The sequence below is a fragment of the Mus pahari genome, chromosome 8 (genome assembly GCF_900095145.1).
Source record: "Mus pahari chromosome 8, PAHARI_EIJ_v1.1, whole genome shotgun sequence".
Classification (NCBI taxonomy): Eukaryota; Metazoa; Chordata; class Mammalia; order Rodentia; family Muridae; genus Mus; species Mus pahari.
The window spans coordinates 68,351,472-68,376,893 of NC_034597.1; the positions used below are offsets into that span (position 1 = coordinate 68,351,472).

Sequence of the window (25,422 nt, forward strand, 5' to 3'; positions counted from 1 at the left end):
ACTTCTTTGTATGTCCCTCTCATCTCTCGAGCACTAAGCAGTTGTTTCTTTCTGTTTTCTGATGGGGTGCTAATCTCTCCCTCATCTTGCTAGACCAAATCCCTGCTAGACCATTAGAGAACTTCCTGAAAGAAATCAGTTGCTTCATTAGAGTGGGTGGTAGTCAGCAGCATTAGAGAATGTGCTCCCTTTTGGGTGCTTAACATCTGAGTATTTGGGCCACTCTGGATTCAGCTTGTATCTTTATTCACTATGTCAACTTTCTGAGTTGTTTCCTTAATTAGATTGGTAGGTAAAGGGGCTTGCATGAGAGAAAAATGGCATCTCAGGAAACACAACAACAAAAAGTTAGGAAGGCCTTACTTATCTGGGGGAGAAAATTTAGGAGATGTGTGTGTGTGTGTGTGTGTGTGTGTGTGTGTGTGGGAGTGAGAGAGAGAGAGAGAGAGAGAGAGAGAGAGAGAGAGAGAGAGAGAGAGAGAGAGATGGAAAATAAGAAAGGAGGATGCTAAGTGTCTCAATAGTTCATTTGTGTGGTAAAAGTAAGTTTAACTTCATTTGTAGGCAACCTTCTTCTGTTAGATCATTTGGGCAACGGATTCAATGTGGGGATTACAATCATGGGCTTTGATGCCTAGTCGATGAATTCAAGTTCTGATTCTATGGTTACTTGCTCTCCGAATATCATGTTTAGCTGCCATGTGCCTCCGTTTTCTCATTACTAAAGGTGACATGGTCGAATCCTTTAAGCTAGTATTCAGTAAATGCTGGAAGCTGGCAGGCTGACAGCCATGAATTCATGTAACAACCATTTATCGATGATGCTATCACCTTCCGATTGGGAAAACATATTGAGTTAAAGGACCTTTTTTTAACCAAATAAAATACACAAGTGCTCTGGTAGTTTTGTGCCAAAATTGGACAAAAGCTAGAGTCCTTTCAGAAGAGGGAAACTTAATTGAGAAAATGCTCCCACCTGATTGGCCCGTGCATTTTCTTGATTGAAGATTAACACGGGAAGGCAGAGTTCACTGAGAGTTGTGCCACCCCTGGTCTGGGAAAGCAGGCCTAGCAAGCCACGAGAAGAAGCCAGTGTGCAGCACTCCTTCTTGGCTCCCGCATCTGCTTCTGCATCAGCTTCTGCTTCTGGGTTCTAGCCTTGAGTTCCTGCTCTGACTTCTTTTGGTTATGGAGTATGACCTGAGAGTTGTAAGATGAAATTTGAAATGTAAATAAAGAAAATATCCATTTAAAAAAAAGGAAAAGAAAAAAAAAACATTCAAGTAAGAATCAGGACTATTGAACCATTGGGTAGAGATCTCTTATATGCTGGCCCTAAATAAATGCGTTAACAACCCTCCAGCAGTTCAAAGGGCTTCCCGGCTATTATTCTAGCTGTGATGTAGTGGAGAGTGCAGGGACAGCTCAGCATTTGGAGGCCAGTGCTGCCTCAGGCACTTACTAGTGTTTTTAAATGGATGTGGGGAGTGGGGAAGGAGGGTTGAGGGCTGGGGAGATGATTTCCCTGGGTCTCAGAAAAACAGAAATGGAGAGATTTAGTCTGCTTGCCATACACAATTAGAAGTCTTAAATCCTGTGTAAGTTCATAGTATTGGCCTCAAGATCATTACCTAGTCTGTACATTATGATATAAATAGCACTTATGCTGATAGAATGACACTTTAATGTTATAATTCCAAGGATTTGCAAACATATCAGGCACTAAACTTTGGTTTTATATCACAATGAAAATTAAAGTTTGCTTGATTAAGAAAAAGAAAGAAAGAAAGAAAGAAAGAAAGAAAGAAAAGAAGAAAGAAAGAGAGAAAGGAAGGAAGGAAGGAAGGAAGGAAGGAAGGAAGGAAGGAAGGAAGGAAGGAAGAAGCCTTTCCCCCTGAGCTGTTTTTGGCCGTGATGCTTTATCCCAGCAGCAGAAAACTAAGTCACAAACTGGTACCAGGCTATGGGGTATTGCTGTGGGAGACCTGACCTTGTGTTTTGCGGAGGATTGTGGGAGGACTTTGGAATTCTGAGCTTAATGAGCTGTTGTGGGCTCTAAGAAGGTAATGCTGAGAGCAGCACAGATGAGGGAAGCCTGACTCTGAGATATCAGGGAAGTTTAAGAGTCCCTTAAAGACTCTATAAAGGCCACTTGAAAATTTGAACTTTAAGCTTCCAAAATGAAACCTTTGCTTTGCTGGGACAAGCAATACTGGGGCGGAAGAACCATCCAGGATTGATTAAGGAGGCCAGCATCATTGCAATGAAATCCCCTGGGACTCGTCTCGGCAAAGTCTACGTAGAAGCTGTGGTCCAGAGGTGGCCAAGGCTCTGTACCTTGTGCTCCCAGCAGACCTGGCAATGTGGGACTGTGGAGGCATGAAGGGGCCATGAAGAGAAGCTGAGGCACAGTAGTAGGTGGCAGGGTTAGAGTCCCTGAAGAGAGCCCAGGAGAGGTTGTTGGTGAGGTACAGGCCAGTTTCGGTGGATCCCTAAGGATTTTGGAGAAGCCAGTACCATAGGAAGACTGCAGTGTACCCCCATCAGCTGCAGAATTGAGTCAGCATAGCTTAGGAGACAAGCTGTGCTGCAGAGGATGAGCCCAAGAACAGAGCTAGCTGGCCAGGGCCCTTGGTGTCTGGAGGGTTGTGAGTGGGGTCTCAGAAGCCAAACCCTGAACTTTTCATACCACTGGACTTCGGGTTTGCTTTGATTTCATTGTGACTGGGCCCTGGTTCTTCCTTCTTAGATCTAAGAGATTGTATAGTATATATATTTGTTCTTTTTTTCTTTTCTTTTTAATTTCACAGGAATCCACATCTAACAGATTTTATAGATTTTGGAATTTTAAAAGAGACGTTTGAGTTTTAGAAAGACTGGTGTTCCAGAGACTTTAGATCTTTTAGAGAGGTTGGGCATTTTAGAACCTGAAGTTCTTGAGTTTGTAACGCTTGTGGGACTGGGAAAGTTTGGAATCTGCTTTATAGTGTGATATTGGTATCAATGGCATCTTGGGGACAAGGAGAAAGGCCTTGGCTCAACATCGATGTGTTTGCATATAAAGTTGACAGGAAGTCAATGTGCCGGGAGTTCTGTGTCAACTTGACAGAAAATAGAGTCATTTGGGAAGAGGGAACCTCAAATGAGAAAATGCCCCTAACAGGTCCTGCTGTGGGCAAACCTGTCGTGCCATTTCTTGATTGATGATTGATGTAGGAAGGACCAGGCCCCTGTGAATGCTTTCACCCCTGGGTGGTGGTTTTAGGTGCTGTAAGAAAAGAGGCTGAGCAAGCCATGGACCAATGTCCTCGATGGCCTCTTGCCAAGTTCCTTCCTGGAGTTCCTGCCCACCATGTCCTTTGATGATAGATTGTGGCATGGAGATATTATCAAAATAACTGCTGTGTCCCCCCTCAGTTTCTTTTGGTCATGGTCTTTATAGAAAAGTAACTAAGACAACAAGTAAAAAGAAAAATTTATGAAATTCTTTAAGATCAGTGATTCCTGCTCTGTGACAGACTGCCAGGTAGGATAACTTTTTATTTGAAACTGGATTTTGAATTTCAGTTATTGCAAGTGTTTACTATTTCATTTTGGCCTTTATAGTTATTTTTACCTGGTGCTATGTGCTTTGTCCCCAACTATTATAAATTATTCACACAGATTTAAAGAGAAACAAAAAAGCTTATATAAACTTGTAATCCAAAGCAATCTTTTGTTCGCTCTTTTATTTCCCTTGCTTCTAAGCAAATTTTACCTATATCTATATGGATATTAGGGTTTCCAGCCTGGTTATACCCATTGGTGGGCCATAGGCTCTTGTCCGTGTTAGTGATAAAAGCCCAATGCTATTTAGGAAAAAGTAAAGAGAGTCTGAAAGCGGATCTGTCATGTAGAACTTTACTATACAGTAGTTAACTTTAATAAAATTTATACACAAATTCAGCTTACCATAACACATTTGTGGTCTACTGTATATGGAGTCCTATAGAGACTTAAAGACTGAGCAGCAATAACAGCAAATTCTTATGAAGCACTTACTGTGTTAACAGCGCATCACACATACTAACAACCTGACAGTAACACAGAATCTCCAACTCTGGATAGTTCTAAAATATTGGAACAATTATCTACTTAGCAAACTTCATAAGAATTTTTTCTTTTTCTTTTTCTTTTTTTTAAACATCTATTTAATGGGACATATACTTCTGCAATAATTACACAAATCTTTATGTGTGCTATAAAGGAAAGCCAATATCTGAGCTGGTTTTCAGGGCAGGAAACTATTTCCTAAAATAGGAGATTTCAACTGAGACTTATAGGAGAATGAGCTGTATGTGTATATATGTTTGTTTTTGTAGGTAGTGATGATGAGATTGTCAACTTGATTGGACTTGAAATTATTTAGGAGACAAGCCTGCAGTTAGACCTGGGAAGGATTAATCAATTAGATTAGCCTCTGGCATTGATTAGGTTGCTTGAGGAGGGAAGACTCGCCTTAAAGGAGGGTAGCATTGTACTCTGGTCTTGAGTACAGGGGTGCACAAAAAGGAGGAAGCTAGCTGAGTCCAGTCAGTATTCACTACTTTTGTCTTCCTGACTGAATGCAATGATATCAGCTGTCCCCAGTGCCTTGATTTCCCTGCTGTGATAGACTTTACCTTTGAACTGAGAGCTAAAATAAACCTATGGTAGTTTGAATGAAAATGGGCCCCATACACTCATATGGTGAATGCTTATTTCCAGTCTGTGGAACTGTTTGGGAAGGACTAGGAGGTGTGGCCTTATTGGAGGAGGGGTGTCACTATGGGTGGGCTTTGTGGTATAAAAGTTCCTTACCATTCCAGTTAGCCTCTGTCTTTGCCTCATGATTGTTGCCTCTCAAGTAGTAGCTCTTGGCTACTGCTTCAGTGCTGGACCTGCCTGCCTGCCTGCTGCCATGCTCCCTGCAGTGATGGTCTGGGATCTACTAACCTCTGGCCTGTGAATCTCAAATTAAATATTTGCTTTTATACATTGTCTCAGTCATGGTGTTTCGGCATGACAATAGAAAAGTAATTAAAACTAATACTTTCTTTCTCGACTTATTTTTGTCATGTTATCCTGTCAAAGTGACGGGGGAAAAAACAAAATATGAGGTTTACTTCTTTCTTCCTTCCTTCCTTCCTTTCTTCCTTCCTTCCTTCCTTCCTTCCTTCCTTCCTTCCTTCCTTCCTTCCTTTCTTCCTTCCTTCCTTCCTTCCTTCCTTCCTTCCTTCCTTCCTTCCTTCCTTCCTTCCTTCCTTCCTTCCTTCCTTCCTTTCTTTCTTTCTTTCTTTCTTTCTTTCTTTCTTTCTTTCTTTCTTCCTTGTTTGCTAGCTTGTTTGGCTTTTAGAGACAGAATTTTTCCAGGTAGCACACAATACCCTGAACTCATTATGCAGCCCACACTGGCTTTGAACATGTGATCATTTTGCCTCAGCTAGATTACAGACATGCTCCACTACCCCCAGCTTTCAAGTAACACATTGGTAGTTATTAGAGCCTATAAAAACCAATTTACTATTTCCTCTCCACTACAGTGCTCCAGATTTCAATTTCCTGTCTCCCTATGATTAAAAGAGAATGATTTTTTTTTTTTTTGCCAATAGATGTTAAATGGCATGAAAGCAGTGGCCTTATTCTTCCTGGAGATGGAGAACTGGATAATGCAGAAGTTTCTCTTAACGTTATGAAATAATACTACACTGGAAGAGCTCAAAGATTGTCTTAATGAGCAATCTTCTCAATGACTCAATATAGATGGCTATTCATTAGGGGATTATTTAACTCAACCCCTAGACAAGGCCCATAAGCAGTTAGAAAGTTTGTAACATAATAGTGTTTAACTCTTAATGATAATGATGCAGTTCAATGAGCTGGGTAGGTACCTCAACTACTACCACATTCTAATAGCAAACTAATTAGTTGAGCTCCTCTTGCACAGCTTACTCTTGGAATGATAAATGTGTTAGGGCATTGTAATACTGTAGTAGCACAATGCAGATTAGCTAGAGCCTCAAAGCAGCTGAGTCCCCCTCAAAATAACTGCAGAAACAAAATAGACAAGCATCAAAGTACCAATCAGTTGGGCTGTTCGTGTACACAGGAAAGCTCTCTACCACCACGAGTCAGTGGTAGAGCACTCTTCTAGTATATATGAGGCCCTAAGGCCAAGCCAGTGTCACCAGAGAAACAAAACAATAGTTAAAAAAAAAAAAAAGGAGAAGCACTTCAAATATCTCAAATGCCAAGCTATGCATTTATATCTTGTACTTGGAGTGACATGAACATTATTGAATTTTATCTTCAAAATAAACACTTTACCGCCTGACAGATGAGTGGAGTAAGACTTGAAAGATTAAATGCGTTTCCCAAGTTTCCAGTGCTTTTCTGAATTAGTAGCTAGAACTCAAACCTAGGTCTTTCCACCAAAGTAGAAACTGCTCAGGAGCTGGGGAGAAAGTGACATCAAAGCTCCTTGTTTACATATTGTTTCATGCCCACATTAAGAAAAATTCAGTAGGTCAAAGAGAATAACCATGTCGCAGCAGTAATGTGGTACTTACAGCTTGGCACGGAGAAACAATTTCTTTAGCCACCTATCCCTTGCTTGGTTAATGATGGAGACATCTATAAGAAAGTCAGATTAACAAGAGAAAAGAAGTATTTAGTAAGTTATATGTGACACAAGAGCCTTTAGAAATGATGACATAAAGATACAGGGAAATGTTATATATTGGTAACGTTTCTCCTTACCATGAAAATTGCTTGACCAAAGCAACTTAAGGGAGGAAGGATAACCTTGGCTCATGGTTTCAAAGGGTACAGTTCCTCATGATGGGACAACTTCACAGCATGATGGTGGCTTGTGACAATGTGACTACAGAGAGGACAAAAAACAAATAAAACAAAAATAAAAACAACAACAACAAAAATCCCAAACAAACTGGAATCAGAACAGAAGTATCCATAACTTTCAAAGGTTTGCCACAAGAACCATACTGCCACCAGTCAGGCCCCATCTCTTGAAGACATTATGTACTTTAAAACAGTGCTACAAGTGGGCAGAGAGATGGCACAGCAATCTAGAGCATCTGTTGCTCTTGGAGACGACCTGGCTTCAGTCCTCAGGACCTACATCAGGACCCATATCCATCAGTTACAACAGTTCCAGGGGATCTCATCTCCTCTTCTGACCTCCAAGGGCATCAGGCATGCATGTGGTGCACATACTTATATAAAGGCAGCATGTACATAAAATAAAAATTAAACATCGATAATGAAAAATGAAAAATAGAAGACTGCCATAAGCCGGGCACCAAGTGCTCAAGGCATATCTCTGTAAGAGACATGTCGTAGATAATCGCACACCTCATTCTTATCCATAGGTCTGATGAAGGGTGAAGAGTTTGCAGCTATGGGATTGGTTGGAAAGGGTTAGGAACTAATAATCCATGAAACAAAGGAGGCATGTTCATTTAACTTCTTCATGTTAGAGAAGTCCATCATCATCTGCTTTGGGGACTGGGAATGGCAGATCTTCCTGTTTCTTGGCATCTTCTCAAATGCCAAGGTGCCATATTTTGGAAGAATGTGCCCCAAATCCTATCACTATTTCTAAGTTATTTTGTAAGTGACTTAGATGTGTGTGTGTGTGTGTGTGTGTGAATCTCCTTTTTGGTGATGCTTTCTACAGATGCTACACAGATCGGTGGGCTCCTGTTAGAGTAGGTTGTTGTCATTGTTTCTAAGCAACCTCAAGTACATGGTGACCAAAGGCTACATTGGGTGATTTGTTTGATGCTGTGACCTAGAACATGTAGATTTTTCTCAACCTACTTTATTTAGGATTCTTAAATGCTTCAACCTCCCTTCTAGCCCACTGACCAGAGGTAGTGGAAAGAGAAGGTTAATAAGGAAAAGGGGGTGGGGTGGGGACCTGTTTAGTAGTAGTCCTTTAGGGCTATTCCTCTCTTCCTTGTCAGGGTACCAGTAGTCCAGTTCAATAGCAAATACCAAACTTCAATCAGTAGTGGTGGCACAGTCTAGCAGAAACTGCAAGGCTCCATCAAATCAGCACAAGCCAGAAGTGACCAGAATCATCTGGAATACCATAGGTTCTTTAGCCTGTTTCTCTCTATGAAGACAAGCAAAGACCCGTGAAGACCCGTGAAGACCAGCAAAGTGTTTCATGATGTTGCAATGGCAATGCAAGAGAGACCGTTCACTCTCTGTGGGGTTCTATTCATATTCTTTCTAAACATCATGTGCCCTCTCAAGTGTCTGTTTTCAGTAAAACATCTCATGCCTTCTCACAAGTCAGCTTCCAGAAAAATATCACTTGATACAACCGAGTTTTTAAAGAAACCAGATACTTCTACTTTATCAGTATGTATGAAGATGAATACAACAGAAAAGAAGTTCCACAAAAACAATTCTCACTACGTGTGACACATTGACATTTTCTATTCTTTTGTGTGTGTGGTACACACATGTGAGTTTGCACATGCGTGCGTATACATGGGGTAGCCAGAGCAGAGGACATTGGGTGCGTTTTATCACTCCCTGTCTTACTGCTCTGAAATAGGGTCTCTCGCTGAATTATAAGTTCACATTTTCGCCTAGACAAGGTAGCCGATGAGCTCTCCGGATCTGCCCACCCCTGTCTCCTCAATACTGAGATTGCAAACATACAGAGCAGCTATGCCTAGGTTTTTACATGTGTGTTGGGGATTCGAACTAAGGTCCCCATGATGGCAGAGCAACTGCTCTTACCTGCTAAGTGATCACTCCAGTCTCCATTTTCTATTCTTGTTCATTAGAAAAAGTTCATTGCATGATTTTGTAAAGCATTAGTGGGTCACCGCCTACAGTCTGAGAGGCAAAGTTCAGTGCAGAGGAGTTTGTTAGAGTGGATGGAAAGAAAGACATTTTAGTTTTTAGTTTAATTAGATCAAATTTACCTTTTTGTGTATGGAGGAGGGTATAAATTATGGTCCTGTTAGAATGGATTTTCAACTTTTTTTTTTTTCGTGCTAGCCCCTGTTCCTTGATGTGGTATGCATTTGTGATCTGCCAAGTCTCGGGGAGCAATCTCTTTGTTCAAGTACAGTATCATCAAAAAAATGAATGGACATTTTTCAAAAAGCCTTTGACAGCTGCAACAGTGAAACAATAAATCAACAGGATGACGAGAGCCCGAAAAAGCATAATACCTATAATAATCAGTAGAAATGTTGCAGAAATGAGAAAAAAATGAAACTTAGCTCAATTACACAGTAAGGTGACTCACTTCAAAGTCAGTAGAGTGCCGTGAGGTTATGGATATTGTTAAGGTTAATTGCATCTATTCAGAATGTATTTGAATCTGAGACAAAAGCTTGGGAGAAAAAAAATAATCAAAAGGAACAGACGGCTTAGGAAGGTTTGTTCTTTATCAGAAAATCAGCCGTGACAGCTCCTTTGTTCTGTAATGTTTGTAGTTTTCCCTCCAAATGTGAAGATTAAAAAGCAATCTATTAAAGTAATGTAGAAAAATTCAAGATATTTTCCATCATTAAAATCCAAGGGTGTGGTGATGGCTCATATCTTAAGAACACTGAGGCAAGGGGATCATTAGTTAAAGTCCAGTTTGGACTACATCAGTAGGAAGACATCTTGTAAAGAAAGGAAGAAACAAACAAACAAAGGAAGAAAGACAGACAGACCAATTGTGCTCTTTAGTTCCACTGTTAAGAGATGGTGGTGAAGGCTGGGCATGGAGACAGGCAGATCTCTGAGTTCAAGGCCAGCCTGGTCTACAGAGTGAGTTCCAGGACAGCCAGGGCTACACAGAGAAACCCTGTCTCTAGTAAAAACAAAACAAAACAAACAAACAAAAAAAGATGGAGGTGAATCTTCTTCTTCTTCTTCTTCTTCTTCTTCTTCTTCTTCTTCTTCTTCTTCTTCCTCTTTTTTTTTTTTTTTTTTTTTTTTTTTTTGCCCCTTTTGAGATAGGGCTTTGTATAGCCCAGGCTGTCCTTGAACTCCTTGAACTCTGGATCCTCCTGCTGCTGCCTCTCAAGCGCTGGTATTAATCCTTTCTATAATAGTCACCCCTGCCTCCAGATCATGAGACATTCTATAAAACAATATATTCAGACTTCTTAAGGATGCCGATCACGAAAGGGAGAAAGTCAAGGAAATTGTCCTAGATTAACCCTCTGCAGAGACCTGTGCAAGCATTGACTGATTCCAGGAGATGGTGAGAATAGGAAAGAGTTAAATGTCAAAATTTGAAATGTGAATATAATTAGGTATATTCCTTGGGTATGATGATGTTTTTATGTATGAGTAGGATAATGTCTTCCCCCCACCCTCCCTGGAGGTAAATGCTAGAGTGTTTAGGGATTATATACCATCATGAAATTTGGAGAACGAGATAACTATGTAAGGTATTCAGAACTAATGACTACAAGCAGAGAGTAACTGCCTTTGTCTTATTAAAGTGGTCTGTTAGGTCTTATCTGTGTATGTGCGCTGTGAGGGTGGAACCCAGGCCCAGTGTATACTGGACAAACACACTGCCCCTGAGTTGAATACCCGCCACAGTCCAAGGCATCTAAAGGATTTAAAATCAACGATTGGGAAAGACTACTTCTTGGTAACATCCTAAAGCTTGTTTCCTTTCTCTGCTTCCGTTTTCCTTCTCTCATTGGAACCCAGAGGACTTAAAGGAAGACTCTTCACAGAGCTATGCACTTAAGGTTTTACAGTTTATCATAGGTCTATTTTATTTCAATAAATTAAGGACCAAAGCCTGGGCTCCGAGCTATGCTGCTGCTTGCACAGTAATAACATTCACTAATCTTTAAAGTTCTCTCTCTCAGGTACCATTTCGTTTCATGTCTTAGTCCTTCTGGGACACAGGGAAAAGGACTGAGAAACTATGGCATAGATGCTAGAGTGAAGAACCAGAGACAGGGGCATTCAAAGAATTTAGGAAAACTATGTTTATGAAAAAAAAAAAAAGATACAGAAAGGAACGAATTCATAGCGTGAGAAGGAGATGGATTAGTGATGGGTACAGGTCTAGTACTGAAAACAGCCATCATATATATCACATATATCAATAACACTATCTGCAGAGCAGACCCTTCACACCGGCACTCTATAAAAAAGCTTTGTTTAGGGTTTTCCTACAAGATAGTCCTTTAAGGTAGCAAACGAGGGCTGGTACAAATCCTTGGCAATTACAGTAGAACAGTGATGCTCTCTTTTAATGTCTTCTCTATGTGTATGTGTGCATGTATACATGTATGCATATCACATGTGGGCGGGGCACCCAGGAATGACAGAAGAGGACACCAGGTCCTCTGGAGCTGGAGTTATAAGCTGTCGGGAGTCAGTGCACGTGGGTGCTGAGAACCGAACTCAGATTTTCAGCAAGAGGAGAAAACAACCGGAAGAGCTTAAGCCACTTTCTCAGCTCCTGTTACTTTCCGATATTATTTTTCTTAAATTAAATTTACTATGTATGTATGCATGTAGTGTGGCACACGCATGCCATGGCATGTGTTCAGAGGTCAGGGATACCTTTGGTAGTTTTCTTCTGCTGTGGATTACAGGAACCAAACTCAGGTTCATCAGGCTTATGTGACAAACATGTTTAACCTGCTTAGCCATCTTTTTTGGACCCTGAAATTATCTGAAGCATTTTCTACCTACAAAGTGGACTGTTTAGCCATTTGTGCATCAACTCTCACCTCAACCCTTTCAGGAAGGGAGATGCAACCCAAAGCCTAACCATCCTGTCTCCAGTCTCTTTCTCAGTACTTGTACTGATATGTCAATGCCACAAATCAATCACGTTGTAGCACTTAGCTATAAAGCCAGACAGACTGTTAGGAGGAAGTGAAGATACACCTCGGGAGGGTCCAGCATCTCTTGTAGTTTGAAAACTGAGGAGAATGAGGTGGAAGAATAAAGATCAATCATATGATCTAGATCGACGTATCTATTGCTCTTTGGAAATGCAAGTGGGGTGCTTGCTTCGGCAGCACATATACTAAAATTGGAACGATACAGAGAAGATTAGCATGGCCCCTGCACAAGGAAATGCGAGTGGGGAGCCGATCTATGGAAGAAAATCTAAATTGGGTCAAATGTTTGAGCCCAAGTGATTATTCTAGAAGTCTGTTAGGGTTCTTCTAGACAGTGCTGAGTGCAAAGCTTAGTTTGGTATAAATTATAGGACTTTTTAGAACAGTGAATGTTTCAGACAAATGAAATAGCTAGATGTTGTGATAGGACATGCTATGGAGTCATTTAGTGTTAAGCATGGAATGCTTATAATTTAGCAGAGAAACCATTTAAAATGGAAAATAAGATCAAAATTGTACTTTTAATATAATTACACGCTGCGTAGAGAACATATCTGGGTGTGCTGATACACACCTGTAATCCTTGGGAATTTGAGGCAGGAAAATGGAAAATGGTGGTGGGTTTGAGACTAGCCTGAACTGCTAGGTAAATATGAAGCCAATCTTGGGACACAAGGAGATTTTGCCTCAAATGAAAGCAACAAAAAGTAGAGAATATAGATTAAATGGAAATTCAGCCAAACAAAGCATAATTGTAATCTTTGAGAAGTGGGGTTTGAGTAACTTTTAAGTGCTACTTTCTACATTGTCTTGTATGTGACTTTAGAAAATTAAAAATAAGAATTTCATTCAAGTACTCTTTGCATGGACTGAGATATAATATAGATCACTAGATGTGGGGGTTCTGGTTTTATGTGCTAGAGGTAACCTGTAAAGAGTCTTAGTTTAAGTTGAATGAAAATCAAAAGGAGAAGAGGCATGGCCTGACTGACGTTTATAAGCTGTGGGGCAGCTGTCAGTCTGCTACACTGACTTATTCCTTAGAAGGCAGCCTTAGCCCAGCTGCCTAACTTCAGATTCTTATTGTCTGTATTTCCATCATTGTTTTGAGGGGGAACTCTGACTATCCTTCCTAGCTCTTGTTGAAGTCCTAGGCTGAAGCGTTCATCCAGCACCCCGAGGACCTGAGAGTTAACTCGTACACTCCTTTAGCCAGCTAACCTGGCTGTTGCTATGGATGCCTATCTAACAGGAACCTTGGGAGACAGGCACACTCTTTTCAGGACAACGACCAGATTGTTTGACCACCTACTGTAATGATGGTCGATTAGTTGGGCATGATGTCATATCCCTGAAACCCAAGCTCCATAGATGTTCTAGCAGCAGAATGGAGAGGCCAGGGCCAGGCTGAGCTGCATCCTGAGACCCTGATTCATAAAACAAAGAGAGTCTAAGTATTCTTAGCTGCAAGGCAGACATGCCAGGTGCCCCCGTCAGACCTAGGGTCAGAGCTGGTATGAAGTAGCTGCCAGCCATGCTGTGAGCTGTGTTCAGAGGAGTGAAGTCTTTTGTCTTTGACCAGGAACCTCCAGTCTTCTGTCGGAAGTAGCCACAGGCGAGTTTATTAGCTCGTAATAGTCACATCAAAATCTCACACCTGACGCATGGTCTGAAAACACAAATTGCTTCTAATTTTTCCCGAGGAAGCAATTTAATACATTTTATAAATTGATAGCAATTGGTTCCAATCTCAAAGATGGCAGTTCTCTACAGCATTATTTTTTTCTGCAGATATTCTATCTTTAGTGTTAATTGCTTTTGATAGCTTTTTTGTGTGTGTATAGTGTTTATTGCATATATTTTTTTAAGCGAGGCTGCATAGCATATCTATACTCTGTAGCTGTGCATTTTATCTGCCCATCTTGCCTCAGTTAAATTAGTAATATAGGCATAAAATATGTATCAAGCCATGAATCTCTAGTAGGGTGTGTTTTTCTAATCTGTGTAAACTGGTCATATCTTATCAAGACGTGACACGCCTAGGCCATGAATTTATGTGCATGCGCACATGTCTTTTTCCACTGTGCATAAAGGCTTTCTATACACAGAAAGCCCGGGGCTGTTGCTTCTTTTTACTTAGTGTGTTCTCCTTCTCCTTTCCAATAGAAGCCCGTGGGCAACACTGCTGAAATCACTTCCGTGAGCCCATCCACACCAGAGTGTGGAATGCTGGATCAGGTCTCGCAGAAGCCACAGGATCCAGGGTGATCCAGCCAGCACTCTCTTGTTTGGGTTTTGGATTGAGAATTTAGACTGTTTGAAAAAGGAACTCTAACAACTTTAAATACCTCAAAAACTTTGAGTTATACTGGTTAAAAATAATAAGCTGCATGGTCTGGAGAGATGCCTCAGCCATTAAGAGCACTGGCTGCCCTTCCAGAGTACCTGGGTTCAATTCCTACTACCTAAGTGGCAGCTCATCTGACACACTCTTCAGGTCTTTTCAGGAATCGCACGTACACGGTATACAAGCAATCCGTGCAAGCAAAACACCCATACACAAAATACAAATGTAAAATACATAGTGAAAATAATCAGCTTAGTGTCTCCACACTGAAGACCATATAACAAAACCCACAAGGAATTCCATGTAACCATCGGGCGCCTTTCTTCCCTCTAGTCCTTCTCCCATGCCAATTTGTATCTGAGATTAAAGTTTTTCTTGAACTATAAAAAACAAAAACAAAAACACAGTCGCTGGGGAAACCGAGGTTCACGTTTGGGGTTCTTAGTCTCATTAATAAAAGAAGTTAGAAAGGGACTCAAAGGAAATCCCCAGGGCAGTGTTTTTAGAATATAAGAGAAAAACATGGCACGGGGTAGGTGATGGTGATGGCCGCTGCCAGACATGGAGGTGCATGCTTCCCAAGTTAGGCATGGAATGGACAGGAAACTTTATTAAAGCGGGACAAAACGCTCTGAAGAGTGGACCTGAGTTAGTGAGCCAAGGAAAGAGCCCTCCAAGCATCCCGGCATGGGGTGAGTGGTGTTTTATATCCTCCTTCTCTGCCCTCTTACACATCATGACTTGCATTCACATATTCTCTGTTCCTTGGACGCTGCCATGGCATCCGATGCCGGGACGATGAATCCAGTCTTCCTCAAAGAAGCTACTTTGCACGTTCATCCGGCATTGGCCTGTTTAGTTCCTAGTCTCCATTAGCGCATCTAGCCAGGTTTTGCTAGGAGAGCAAACTCTACGCATCTATTATTTGGTTTGAAGCTGTCTGTAATTCACTCATCTGTCCCCTCCTGAATTTCTGCTATCCAGTACGTCTCGTTTCGCCAATCAACGCAACCCTGGTCTTAATTAGAGATTTAAATGACACTGGGTACAGTCTGTCCACTCCAGAGGATATATGTATGTAACACCTTTGCCAGCCAATGTATTTTTCACGGCTTGCACTCAGCAGTTTTACATAGAGTGCTTATGCATGAGATGCCATAAAAATGGCCCAAAGTGTACATGAGAGAAACTCCCGTGTAACTGTCCTAGCACCCCACAAAACGGAAATATGGCTTGCACATCTTTTTCCTCAAAACATTTTCTTTAGTATGTATGTACCTGTGTATGAGAGTGTGTGTGTACCTGTGTGTGTATATGTGTGTGTTTGTGCGTGTGTGTGTGAGGTCAAGGGTAGAAACATATTCTTCAGTTGTTTCTCTTCTATGTGTTTTGAGAAAGGGTCTGTAGCTGAACCTGGGGCTCTCTGATTGGCTGATTGGCTAAGATGGCTGCCGCACAACCCCTAGGGATCTGCAAGTCTCCACCTCCTCACACACTGGGGTTCCCTCTCTGGGCTTTTTACACAAAGTCCGGGAATCAGAATTCATGTCCTTCTGCTTGTGCAGCAAACACTTGACTCCCTGAGCCTCCTCCATCGCCTCCCTCCCTCCCTCTTTAAAAATGGCAGAGAAAAAGATCTTTATCTTTGCCTTAGACTGTTGTCTCCTAGGCCCATTTCTCTGTCTCATGGAAGTGCACTGCCGGAAATTCGAAACAATCTTACCAACAAGACATTTCATTAAATTTCAATGAGATAATTAAGGGAACTCATTTTCAAAAATATATATTTATCTTGGCAGTTTGCATGTTGCTTGGTTAGGAAGTGACCAGAATGCTAACTCTACGCAGTTTGAGCTTGTTGCATCTGCAGCTCCTGACTCCACTTGGTGAAGGAAATGCCACGGAGCTAAATGGCAAAGGTCTGCTGTGGGTGGGAACTAATTGGTTGAGAACATTAATAAATTATACTGGCTATTCATGTCAAAAAAAAAAGTTCAGAGAGAAGAGATGAATATTTTTGATCTCTCAGGGCATTGCACTCTGCCACACAATATTAAAAATAAAAAGCACAGCCTTAGACTTAAGCACTGCTTCCTACTGCAAAAAGGAGAGATAAAAAGCAAATCACTCGGCAGTGCTTTCCTATATTAAGATGTCTTCCGTTTGGCATTTTCAGCCAATAAAATATTGCTAAGGCATCCTCTCACATAAAATGCGTATTACTAGGACCACTGTTAGTGTTAGGTGAAAAGGCTTTTGATTAAAATCCTTTACTTTCAGGGCTAGCTAACTCTCTCTTCCCTCTTTTCCCATTTACAATATGTATGGGCATTGTGCAGCCCTGTTCCAGGGTAGTTCCTTAGACATGGGGCCAGAGAGGGAGAAAGATGTAAATAATCCTATCAGGTCACTGACAAGTGCCACTGGTCTGTCATCAGACTTAATCAGAATAGAGATTATAAAGTACGGTCTTTAGTACACAGATCTCCCCCTCCAACTCTCTTCTGTAATTTGTATAAGCAAAATGGTGGGCTTGGGGAAATCCCCCCGTGAAGTATTCTTAGCAAACTCGTTCACCATGTCTTCAGCTTGGTATTCTTTCCTGAGGTTTACTGCTGGTCTGGGTTCTCTGTGGATCTCCTCTGCTTGCATCTCTGACTGCTTACATCATCTCACTCCAGCACTGGTTCGGATCTTCCTGACCTTGAGTTACATTGGCTTCTTGAATTGTTCCTAACTAATGTGTAAGATGAGTGGAGATGGTCGTTATGTGCGGTTGACACCTCTCTCACGCCCTGCAAGTCTCCAGCATAGTAATTCTGTAATAGGTTTCGGCTAAGTGTTCATAGGGCTTGGAGGTATTTCAAGTTGTTGAAGTTACAGGAAATGGAACCAGCTTTTATTCATCATCTCATGAAAGAAAAAAAAAAACCATACACACAATGGAATTTATGAAGACATAATGAAAACTCGAGACATTTGCAGGACAATGATTTCAGCTAGAAATCATTGCATCAAAGGAAATCAGCCAGGCCCAGAAAGACAAATGTTTTTAATTTTTCTCTCATAGATAGAACTTAGATTTAAGTGTGTGTGTGTGTGTGTGTGTGTGTGTGTGTGTAAGGTCTGTTTAGGTCATGAAACTAGAAAGGGGGTCATGAGAAGTGAAGAAGAAATTTTAAGGGAAGTAGGAAATAGAGAAATAGAATACATGTAATGAGGAAGCAAAATAAGTGAGTGACTGGGAAATGGAGCAGAAACAGCTGGAAAGGAAGAGGCCAGTGGAGCAGGACAATGAGTTGGAACACAGTGCAATATCACATCTGCATGAAAGTACCAAGTATGCTGACTGACTAATTCATAAAGGGGCCGGGGTTGAAGTAAAACAGGGCATAATTTAAGCTTTCTATGTTAAGTTGAAAAATCAACTACAACTAATTACTATAGGTTAAAAGCCATGACTTCTGAGTCTTAGCTCTGTTGTTTAATCTAATGGTTTTTAGCATATAGCTTAACATGGGTTCATTTATCAAAAATTTATTAATCTCTAAACAGTTTTTGTTGTTTGTGTGTGTGTGTGTGTAGATTTGTTTTTATTTATTTATTTGTTTGCTTGCTTTATTTATTTATTTTTCGAGACAGGGTTTCTCTGTGTAGCCCTGGCTGTCCTGGAACTCACTCTGTAGACCAGACTGGTCTTGAACTCAGAAATCCTTCTGCCTCTGCCTTCCAAGTGCTGGGATTGAAGGTGTGAGCCTCCACTGCCCAGCTTTGTATTTTATTTTTGAGATAGCATTTCTCTATGTAGCCCGGCGGGTCTGGAACTCATTATGTAGACCAGGCTGGACCCAGATTCACAGAGAGCAGCTGCCTCTACCTCTCATGTGCTGGGGTCAATGGTGTGCACCACTACACATGACCTTGTTCATCTTCTCATCAAAATATCCCAAGACAGTTTCTTGGTACTTACATGTTACTATAACAAGATACCTAAGAAGGGTAATGCATTTTAAAAAGAGAGATTCATTTGGTTCACAAACTTGGTGGCCAGAAAGTCAGTAGTTGATTTTTCAACTTAACATAGAAAGCCTAAATTATGCCCAGAAAGTATCAGCGCCTATACACCTTTGGCTGAGCAAGGAGGTGAGGTAGAAGGGGTAGCAGGTATGTGCAGATGATCAAGCAGGTGACTAGCCCTGAGTTACAGCAATACTTAATACTCTTACCTAGTCCAGGCCTGTGATGCCCAACCCACTTCTGTGAGAATGGCATTAATTCATTAGCTCCATTGTAAGAGCAGTGTTCCCATGGTCAATGACTTAAAGGCCCTATTCGCTCTAAGCACCAATGCAATGGGGATTAAGCTTCAACATGGGTCTCGGTGGGGACAAGTCACATCGGAAGCACAGAAGCTGTAACTATTCTACAGGAGTGGTTCTTTAAGTGTGGAACCTTGGGCAGAGAGCGCTGTGTTCGGCGCTTTCCCAGTTGCTGTCGAGATGAAACTAAGAGAGGAAGGGTTGGTGGGAGGCAGACAGCCACACTGAGTCTGCAGTTGGGAAGCAGAGAGAGGATCGCTGGTTCTCTGCATACTTTCTTCCTCCCCATTTTTATTCCATCCACATTCAGGGTGGGTCACCCCTCTTTAGTCAACCCTCCCGGAAATGCCCCTGCTGACTGGTCCAGAGGCGTTTCTCCTAGGAGATTTTAAATCCAGTAAAGATGACGGTGAAAATTAACCTCTGCAAACAGCAACCTGGAACCGATTTTTTTAAAATGCCTATTATTGAGCCTCACCCAAGAGCCACTGAATCAGAAACTCTGCCCTTTAACAAGCCTGCCAACGAGCCCTCCAGGTGATTCTGATGCACGGTAAAGGTTAAAAGTTGCTGATGTGCAGCGTAGGCAAATCCCCGGCCTAGACTCTGCATCACAGCCTCAGCACGGAGAATGGTGCAGCAATTTCACAGTTGGCCTTTAAATCCAGTGCCTCGCGATTCAGCTTTAGGGCTCCGTAGAATGGCTCACCATTGCATCCTGTTGAAGTTCCCAGATACTACTCACAGGATTGTAGCACCCCCAGCACCTATAAAGTAGTGACAGTTGAGGAACAGTCTTTCTCAGGGTGATCAAAGGCCATGAAGCAGATAAGGGATTAATTTCCAGTGGCGGCCTCCTAATTCTGTATTCACAACGTTTTATGCGAGCTAGGCTACCCATGCACCATCTGCTGATACACATTAGGTAATTGGGCACCCAACAGCTCCATTTGCATGCAAAGGTGGTCGCACACCTCGCATTACAAGTCTAAAATTAAAGTCCAGGATGAAGTTCACTGGCTGAAGGCTCACAGCGTGGAAAATAATGAGATAAGGAAAAATGGCTTCGGTTAATCAGCACTTTGGGCCTCGACTGTTCTGTCTGCTAATTTATCCTTAGAAATGGTGACTTCCCAGGTGGAGGAGGGAATTCTGAGAGTATCTAGGGTTTTTCTTTTAACCATGTATTTACAGGCTGGTTGCATTTATCCACAGCATTTTCTCCCAAACTGTACCCGCATGTATGCTGCAGTCTACGGCTGTACTATATTTTTGCTTTACGAAGTATTTGTGCCCTGGTGGGACCATGTGCATTGGCTCAAAAAAGAGCCACTCCAGCACAGGCTCAAAGCTGGGATCTACGACATTGTACTTTATCAGGCAGCCACTGTGAGCCAGGTGCCACGCCATAGATCTGGAGTTCACACTAATGAAGTCCACCTCTGCCCTCAAAGGTTCACTGTGTTTTATATAACTCAGTATTCCTGGTATCTAAGTGTGGAATATTTTTGCTTACACAAAAGAGTCTGGGGAGATGGCTCAGTGGGCAAGGTGGCTTGCTGTGGACACACGGAGACCTGACTTTGGAGTCCCGGCAGCCAGGGGAAAAGTCTAGCATGGACTGGTGTGTCTCTAACCCCAGAGATGCAAGGGAGGGATGTGGAAGAAGCAAACGAAGATGGGAGCCCTCTGGTCAGCCAGTCTAGTCAAAATAGGACACCAGCTTCACAGAGACATCCCATCTCAAATAAATAAATAAATAAATAAATAAATAAATAAATAAGGTGTCCAGAAACAGAAGACATACAGTGTCGACCTTAGCTCCTTACACACCTACACACAGACAAGTGCACACAAGTATACACACACATGTTAGGACTGCACCTGCTAAAGAAAGAACAAAGAGAAAGCTGACAAAAAAAAGAAATTCTTCCTTGATTCCCATGTTCAAAGTGTCCGTGCTTCCCTGGGTTCCTGATCAATTATGTTCAACCTATATCGCCAGGAAATTGAGGAGGCTAGGGGAGGGATCAAAGCTTTTAAGACAAGTAGGCTAGTCACAAAGAAGGCGTGGCTTTACGGCAAATAACTTGGACTCTTGTTCGTATGTACAGAAAACACACCAGATACCCCAGGGTTTCTTTTTCTCCTAAGATGGGCCCACAAGAGAAAATGAGCCTTATTGGGATTGACTCACAAGCGCCACCTAGAGGAGAGACACCCCCAAAAGGCAATGGTGATGGCGATCTGCAGCAATCTGGCTCATTGCTTTGTGTCTTTCAACTAGATTGGAAGGTAGTAGAGAACAGAGCAAGCTCTTCAAGGCTGTCTTCTAATGGTATCAGAAGGAAGATGGTCTGGTGGCTTAGATTCCTTAGGACACTGTCATGATGATAACCACTGTTTTCCCTTCATTCCAGCACAGGCACATACACCCAGATAGCACCGAACGAGAGCCGGAGGCAGAAGATACAGAGAAGTACGGCACGCACTTTCACCCGACACTCAGAATGCTTCTCCTCTTTACAATTGTTTTTCTTAAAGTATCTTTATTTTCTTATTTATAGAGACTCACGGTATCTTACCGAGGTCTTAAAACAAAAAACAAACAAACAAACAAACAAACAAAAAAACCTTAGAGTTTTAACTCCACTTGTAAAAATTATTATGTTGTTAGCACTTCTAAATTTGTTTCTCTACATTAGTAACAGAACTCATGGTACAAGTGACTAAGAGCTTTGGATTTTTCTTGGGTTTAAACAACTTTACACCTGTTGTTATTGTTTGGATCTTGTCCTTAATATACTAAGTAAGTTGGTGGTGATATTTTAATGGTGCTGTGAATGCCTTTGAAACAGACATGCTGTATGTCAAAAAGATTATGAGGGAATTTGTACCTCTTAAAAAATATGTCCCATCCCTCCTTAATAGATTTTTTTGCCTCTGTATTCTTATCCCTATGTATATGTCAATATACCCTCTACAATCTTACCTTATACAATCTGTATGATCACCTTTTTCCCCTAGATAATTACCTGGAGGGCAGGGAGCGCACCCTGATCTTTGACTGTACTCCTTGTACTTAGAGCATGAGTAGCAGGTTTAATTGAGGCACAGAACTAACAAATGCTGCCTTCGGACACTGTAGCATCATTTGTAGTTGTAAGGGGAGATAATGTTCACATGGTTCACCAGGACACTGTGTGACTGCCCACGGGCCATGTTTCCAGCTCCGGGATCCTGTGCTCTCCCTTCTTAGGTTATTGGTAGGAAACTCAGTGACCAATGAGGCCATAGTTTGCACAGCCAGGAAAGTCGTTATCCGAAGAGACCACATGGACAAGAATCAATCAGGGTGGTACGGTGGGTCAGTATAGCAAATGACAGTGGCCTTCAGTGACTGTGGGAACTGCAGACATTTATTTAGCCAACGGAACCCCAAGGTTCCAACGTCTTACAGGCTTCGAGTTCAAGTTTCTAAGGGGAACTAAACCGGGAGATTAGGTTATATGCCCGAGCAACAGAACTAAGTCTCCCAGGCGCCCCCTACTGTCTGAATATTTGGACAATGAAGAAAACCAAGACCCAAAGCAGGGTGCCAACTCACAGGGCAGAGCCTCCCTCCTCAGAGTTGCAGCCAGCTTGAGAAACGTTAAAAATAAAGCAAATATAGGCATCAGAATTCTTTGGGGATGTATATTTATCCGGATCTTATTGACATATGAATATTCTAGTTTTTGTACACATTTGCTATAGAAAACCTTTCAAAATAATTCATGAGGTTTTAAGAAAGTCGGTGTTGGAGGGAAAACTATATTTCTTTGTGTTAGTAGGAGTTTAGCTGTTGTTCAGATTTGTACCTTCTGTGAGGACACTTAGGAGCTGCCAGGGGTGGGCCTCGCATGACTTGGGGGGCGGGGAGGGCTGGGAGGTATCAGCTTTTCATAGTTATTTTTTTTCTGTCTCATTCTAGAAAACTTATTAACTGCTGTCTGCTGTGTGTTTTGATGTTGGGATGACCAGATTTCTTTTCAAACAATTGATGACTTGCTATTTCTCTCCCGGTTAGTCGCTGAGCAAGAACTGGCAGACCTGGAGAGATGGAAGCAACAGAACAGAGCAAAACCAGTCCACTTGGTGCCACAACGGCTGGGTGAGTGGCAGACAGAAAGCCAAAGCGGGTAGGCAGGGTCACTGGCAGATCCTACTGAGACAGGCTGGGGCAGCCTTCCTTCACACGCGAAGGCTTGCTCTATGGTGTTCTGCCGGAGACAGAACTCACGTGATAGAAAACATTCAAACGTGCAGGTAGATCGCTGTTTCTGGTTTTATGTAAGGAGCAAATGCTTCTGCCACAGTTGTGTGGGAATAAAGTGATGACTTAATTGGCAAATAATTTAGAGCCTCTTAGATGATCATCTCTGAAGAGAGTTTACCTGGGGCGCTGCATATGCCCAGTCACAGCACTTCCAGGATGCAAGGGAAAGCCACCCTAGCGTATCACATCCTGGCAGTTGGATGCTAATGTGACGAAACTGAATGGAGAGTCCATTGGGAACATAGAATGGGAGTAAGCTGGGAACCCAGCGGTGGGTATAATGATGGATGTCTCCAGCTAGGGCTGGGGGGATATTTGAGTTGGCAGAGCAGGTACTGCCAGGGTGATGGGATGCCTGGGTCTCCTGTGTGGGGTTTCAGGCCTTTAGAGGGGATGCCCACACCCCCATCCCTCAGTGGGAGTCCTTTACTTCCTGTCTTGACTTCATAGTTAGCCGCTTGGAGGCTTGGCACAGTTCCAGTTATCACAAAGATGCCTTGAGTTAGAAGGCATGTACCACCACAATAGTCTTAGAGATAAGGGGAGGGGGGCAGAAGCTAATTTGGAAATCTCTTAACGAATGAAAGATATAGAACTATAAATGTAACTCCACACATTTCACCTTTAGCCAAATAAACTTGAGGAATTTGAGACTTGAGAAATACAGTCCAAACCTGTTCTCCTTTTTCTTTTTTTAAATCTTTATCTTTTTTTCTTTTTTAAGATTTATTTACTTTATGTATGTGAATGCACTGTCCCTTTCTTCATACACACCAGAAGAGGGCATCAGATCCCATTAGAGACGGTTGTGAGCCACCATGTGGTTGCTGGGAATTGAACTCAGGACGTCTGAAAGAGCAGTCAGTGCTCTTAACCGCTGAGCCATCTCTTTAGCCTCCAAATCTCTTCTCCTTAATAGGTCCTCTCAAGTGTTCTTTCACCTCTCACATGGTTTTTAGGTGAAGTAAGAGATTTTTTTTCTCTTTGTGGTTTGAGACAGTTTCATCCCAGTGATTAGCGCTCAGTCCTAGGTACTGGCCAGAACTGGTCACCTCCAGGATGACGTTAGATGTGTATTCTTTCATGAGATCCTCGTTAGAACTGCAGACAACAACAGTGTATCCATTCTCTTCATCCATGAGGCAGCAACTTCCTTTTCAGAGAGAAAGTCTCACTGTTCAGGCTGGCCGTTAACCCAACTCTGTGCCACCACCAGCCATCCCCCCCCCCCCAGGACCCATTGGCCACCGACTTGTGGAAAACTTAGAGTTTTCTCTGAGCATGTACCATTGATAAGTTGACTGTTCTCCTGGGGAAGACCACACAAATAAGAATGTTTGGGCAGCACAATTGGTCTTGAAGGATTTAAAAAATAAGTAGGATGCACAGTTGGGTGGGTGGGGAAGAGGGGTCGGATCTGAGAGGAGTTGTGGAAGGGGAGATGACTATGATAAAACACACTGTATGAAACGCTCAAAGAACTGCTAAAAACATTGGGGAAAATGAGTGGGTAATAAAGATTACATACATCTGCAGTGCCAAAAATCCAAAGGGTTCTTTCTTATGCAGGAGGAATGTTCGAGAATTCTTAGCCAAGGCAGAATTGCTTAATGTCTAGTGTGGTCCTTCAGGCATGGTTTCAAGCTAGGCGAAGACTTTAATGTTTATGATGGATAACCCTAGTGTTATGGTGGGACAAAGTCTCATCTTCCCACCCATCAGTTAGCTTTTAAAGTGACCACCGCTCTTACAGAATCTTTGAAAACTTCAAGTCACTAGTTAACTGGGTTCCCATGCAGTTAACTAGTTAACTAGTACTCAACAGCTAGCCCTACAGGTCTTACAGGTGAATACTCCTGTTTTACCCACGTGGCTTATTTCTCTCTCTCTCTCTCTCTCTCTCTTTCTTTCTTTCCACTAGGTGGAAGCCAGTCTGAGGCTGAAGTCAGACAGAAGCAACAGCTGCAACAGATGCGTTCTAAATACCAGCAAAAGGTCAGAATCCATTTCTCCTAGTTTCATTTCGTCAACAAGTTTCAGCACCAACATTTCCGAGTAACCATGAAATAACACTGTGACTCAAAAATATAAAACCTCTAAATCAATTGTAAAATGTAATTCTCAAAATAAAAAAAACAATTGCTAGGCAGTGAGAAGTAGAGAGGAGAATATCTGGAATTCTTACCTGAACCATGTGTGCTAAACATGACCGTTGATTAAAGGTAGTCCTTCAAATTAGTTACATATTAACCATAGTTTAAGATTACTATGTTTTCATTCCCAGAATATGCTTTTGTTTATTTCAAACTAGTGATTGTAAGTAGTACAAAAATGATTTACGATAGCCAGTGATTTTTACAATAAATCCTATGAGTTTAATAATAAGGAATAATTGTTTACTTCTTTTGTCCTGTGTGCATGGATAAATACACACATACAGACATACACACACACAGACAGAGAGACAGAGAGAGAGAGAGAGAGAGAGAGAGAGAGAGAGAGAGAGAGAGAGAGAGCAAGATAGAGAGAGTTTGAATGGAAGTGCCTTCTATGGGT

The 25,422-nt window shown here is 41.9% G+C and overlaps 1 protein-coding gene and 1 pseudogene across 1 annotated transcript in view; both read left to right on the forward strand.

Annotated features, from left to right (window-relative positions):
* Epsti1 (epithelial stromal interaction 1) overlaps positions 1 to 25,422 on the forward strand; it is a 96,359-nt gene that overhangs the window by 1,466 nt on the left and 69,471 nt on the right. Inside the window, exons 2-4 of the mRNA XM_021203733.1 lie at positions 20,969 to 21,027; positions 22,618 to 22,701; positions 24,788 to 24,861. Coding sequence (XP_021059392.1) covers positions 20,969 to 21,027; positions 22,618 to 22,701; positions 24,788 to 24,861 — 217 coding nt within the window. The remainder of the gene's footprint in view (positions 1 to 20,968; positions 21,028 to 22,617; positions 22,702 to 24,787; positions 24,862 to 25,422) is intronic.
* LOC115064664 lies at positions 12,044 to 12,116 on the forward strand (annotated as a pseudogene).